At 41.3% G+C, this 4,449-nt stretch overlaps 1 protein-coding gene across 1 annotated transcript; it reads right to left on the bottom strand.

Moving 5' to 3' along the window:
- Positions 1-829: 829 nt before the first annotated feature.
- Positions 830-2,600, bottom strand: LOC307059381 (zinc finger and SCAN domain-containing protein 23-like; the record flags this gene model as incomplete). Its single annotated transcript, XM_079713308.1, has 3 exons — positions 830-1,443; positions 1,799-1,946; positions 2,193-2,600. 3 exons carry the CDS (start codon positions 2,598-2,600, stop codon positions 830-832), a joined length of 1,170 nt encoding a protein of 389 aa, XP_079569434.1.
- Between the last annotated feature and the right edge of the window lie 1,849 nt (positions 2,601-4,449).

The following is a 4,449-nucleotide window of genomic DNA, read 5'->3' as shown; positions in this document are numbered from 1 at the left end:
GATCATACTTTTCTGTCTACTTTTGTATATGTTTGAAATTTTCCATAACAAAAGTTTAAATAAAGAAAAACTCAAAAATGCTCATAAGTCACAGGAAAATTACAATGAGGCCTATATTTTCACAATAATGATCTGAAGTGAGATATCAGATTTTTAGCTAAGTGTCTTGGTCTTTGCAAAATTTAAAATCATGAGCAATATTTGTTATGACTAGCCACTGAGCTACTAATAATATATGGTTGCTTCAATACCTTGGTTCCTAAACTGAAGGCTGAATTACTAAACTTCTACAGGGAGAAGCCTTCTGTATATTTATGGGAGGATTCATCTGCCCCCTGTGTAGGTTAAAAGCAAATTATCCTATCTTATGTGAATGGAAACTAATCTAATAGTTTACATTACAGATTTTACTGCAATTATTTTTAAATTAATTTTTAAATACTCAGTGAACTACCTTTGACATTTTGTATTCAGACTGCATATAATTTTTAAGACTTTTTTTTTAAGTCTTTAAAAACTAGGATGAAGGAGTTTTCCTGAAGTACATGTAGAAGACTTTTGGGACAGATGTGTGTGAGACTATGTTGATGAAGTCAACACAATATTCAGTATTGCAAAGTATGGATGTCACTGACCAAAGAGATTCTGACAGATGTATTTAAGATATTAAGTGTCTCTCAGCATAAAAATAAGGACATTTTCACTGGTCTTCCTATACTAGAGGATTAATCTCTTATTGTTCTCTCAGAGACAAAGTAAGAACCAGGACCCTTGCTACCACGCCTAGTGGTCTGACATCATGAAATTTTGCCCTACCTGTTCCAAGGAGCTAGCTGGATTCAGCCACAGGGTGGACTTTCCGATGCTGGACAAGGTTGCAGTGGTAACTGAAGTTCTTGCCACATTCCTCACATTCATAAGGTCTTTCTCCCGTGTGAATTCTCTGATGCTTAATAAGGACAGAACGTCGACTAAAGCTCTTACTGCACTGACTACACTGGTAAGGTTTCTCCCCCGTGTGGATCCTGAGGTGATGGAAAAGCCCAGCGTTCTGGCTGAAGGCTTTACCACAAACGCTGCACTGGTAGCGCTTCTCCCCAGTGTGGAGTCTCTGGTGCTGGAAGAGGCCTGACCGCTGGCTGAAGGCCCGCCCACATTCATCACACTCATAGGGCTTCTCGCCCGTGTGCGTTCTCTGGTGCTCAATGAGGATGGAATTCTGTGTGAAGCTTTTCCCACATTCACCACAGATATAGGGTCTCTCCACTGAAGAGCTTACCCGTTGCCTTTCCCATCTGCCTTCGTGGTCACAGGTCTCTCCACACTCAGGCACTGGAATAATATCACCATTCAATTTTTCAGGTACTTCCACATGAGATTTCGTTTCTTTAGACAGATCCCTCTTTGGGGCTAACTCCACATTCCAAGTCCCAGCCTCATCATCTGAAATAATAAATGGATGCCATGAATGTTATGTTTCCAAAGAAGAAAGAAAAAAACTGGTCAGGAGAGTGGGTGGAAAGGGACAAGCAACACATTTTCTATTTACTTTCCCACTCTCAGCAATTATACCAGGACTTCAGGAGAAGATGCCCTGTATTGTAACTGCTCACTTACTGTCTGCCTCTTCCACCAGACTGTAAACTTCCTGAGGGCAGGAACCACATCTACCTTCCTCATCACTGCTTCCCCCGTACCCAGCTCAGTGCCTGGCACACAGCAGACACTAAGTAAATGTGCTGAATCAATGACCATTCAGGGAATGAGTTAGGCTTCCTAAGGAAATTCTAATCCTCACCAATCTTCTGAACCGGGCACACGCCTCGCAAGTTCCACTGAGGCTGCTCTTCCAAGCTTTGGAGCTGGCCACCAGATGACTCCCGGGCTTCTCCTAGAGTTGCTTTCTCCTTCACAAGCTCTTCCTGTTTATGATCATGGGCTGGGACCTGGTAAAAATCAAGGACAGTTAGGAACCAAATATCAGAGGAGACATTGCAAGGCCTTCTCAGGACCAGTGGATAGGAAAAGAAGGCTCAAGAAACTGGCAAAGAAAAAAAGGCAGAGAGATTAAGAGCCTATTACAGATCAAGTTAGGCATAAAGAAATCCATCTTTTCCTCCTCTTCCTCTTACTGCACTGAAACTCCATTCTTGATCATACAAGTACAAACCCCTGTTCTCCCATCTTCCCACCTGCTCTCCTGGTTCATCCAGCTCTCTCTCCAAATCCTCCAGTACAGTTACCGCCTCCTCTCCACTCACTGGGTGGTGCTCTCTCACCCAGGCCTGGAGCTCCTCGGGCAGGATGGTCAGGAACTGCTCCAGCACCAGCAGCTCCAGGATCTGCTCCTTGGTGTGCATCTCTGGTCTCAGCCACTGATGGCAGAGTTCTCGGAGTCTTTGAAGAGCCTCTCGGGGCCCAGGTGTCTCCTGGTAGCAGAATTGCCTGAAGCGTCTACGAAAGATCTCTCTGGTGTGAGGGTTATCTCTTGACAGGCCAGATTCTTGCCCATAGGCATGGTCTCCCTCTTCCTCTTTTACTTTCACTGCTATAAGTCCCTCCTGCATCTCTGGAGTCTGAAGGGCCAAGGCTGTGGTCATTTGAGGTTTAACTATTCAGAAAAAGAATCTATTCTTGATAATTCCCCCTTGATCTTTTCTTCTGGAAATCCCAAAATCTAAGAAATAATTTGCAGGGAAAAAAAGTATTAAAATGTAGAAAATCTTTTCTGCTGGTAGGCACTGGGAGTATTTATACTAAAATCAGTAACTTCGTCTAATGAAGACCATAAATGCATGATTAATAAGGACCATGCAAATACTGATGAATATAGGAAGGCAAACAAAACCAAAACAACCCCCCACCCCGAGTTTTATTGAAGGAAGGGACCTTTTTGATCATTCTGAATGAATCAGCTCAAATAATCAGCTTGGATGTACTGGGTTTCCATTTGAATGGCAAGATACTGGACTCATAGTCAGTTTTTAGTTGAATGGGGGTAAACAAATATTTTGGGCCCAAGTGGTCACAGAAGACACTAAGAATCAAGGAGAGAAAGGAAAGAAAAAGGAGGAGGAAGGGAAAGTAAAGAAGATAAAAAGACAATGAGGAGCAAAAAAAATGTGCTTGGGGAAGAGAAGCAGAGTCCTTCACATCAGGTGAGGTGTGGAGGAAAGAGATGTATGCTTGGAGTGGGGAAGATCTGGGATTGAGACTGATCTTCCAGGTACTCTCTGCACAGTCTTGGGCTTCATCTTTTGAGCCTTAGTCTACTCAATCTGTAAAATAGGGATCCTAAAGCCAACCTTGTCTACCTTTCTAGGTTGATATAGAAATAAAATAAGATCACAGATAAAAAGCACAAAGAAGCTGGCAGTTTGGTAAACTCGAAAGTATTATAAATTACCACTATTGTTATTTTTCTTATAAATTTTATTGACAGATTAAATGAATATCCTAGTGATCTAAACACTAAGGTGAAAGAATCAGAAAGTAGTCAACTGGAGTGGTCTTGGTCCACAGATATTAAAATGAAGGAAATATTAGTTCTAATATTTTTAAAACACAGAACTTTAGCTCTTTCTTGCTCTTCAATTTCTTGGAAATTGTTTCTCTTTGAAGTTCCTTGAGGATGGAGAGTGGGCAATTGTATGTAAAATAAAATAAGCGCTAATAAAGAGACAAACGTCTATGACCACTTAAACCTTAATCAGGACAGTAATTAATGAAGGCAATTTTCTGAAAGAAAAATAATTATGTGACCTAATGATTTCCAAGCACCATTTTTTTTCTAGTACATACTTTATTTTTTTTAAACATCTTTATTGGAGTATAATTGCTTTACAATGTTGTGTTAGTTTCTGCTGTATAACAAAGTGAATCAGCTATATGCATACGTATATCCCCATATCCCCTCCCTCTTGCGTCTCCCTCCCACCCTCCCTATCCCACCCCTCTAAGTGGTCATAAAGCACCAAGCTGATCTCCCTGTGCTATGTAGCTGCTTCCCACTAGCTATCTATTTTACTTTTGGTAGTGTATATATGTCAATGCTACTCTCTCACTTCGTCTCAGCTTGCCCTTCCCCCTCCCGGTGTCCTCAAGTCCATTCTCTACGTCTGCGTCTTTATTCCTGTCCTGACCCTAGGTTCATCAGAACCATTTTTTTTTAGATTCCATATATATGTGTTAGCATATGATTTTCTTTCTGACTTTCTTCCCTCTGTATGACAGACTCTAGGTCCATCCACCCTACTACAAATAATTCGATTGTTTCTTTTTATGGCTGAGTAATATTCCATTGTACATATATGCCACATCTTCTTCATCCATTCATCTGTTGATGGACACTTAGGTTGTTTCCATCTCCTGGCTATTGTAAATAGTGCTGCTGTGAACATTGCGGTACATGACTCTTCTTGAATTATGGTTTTCTCAGGGTATATGCCC

The sequence above is a fragment of the Hyperoodon ampullatus genome, assembly GCF_949752795.1.
Source record: "Hyperoodon ampullatus genome assembly, chromosome: 10".
Taxonomy (NCBI): domain Eukaryota; kingdom Metazoa; phylum Chordata; class Mammalia; order Artiodactyla; family Ziphiidae; genus Hyperoodon; species Hyperoodon ampullatus.
Note: the sequence above shows the minus strand (reverse complement) of the source record. Positions and strands in the feature narration are given on the sequence as shown.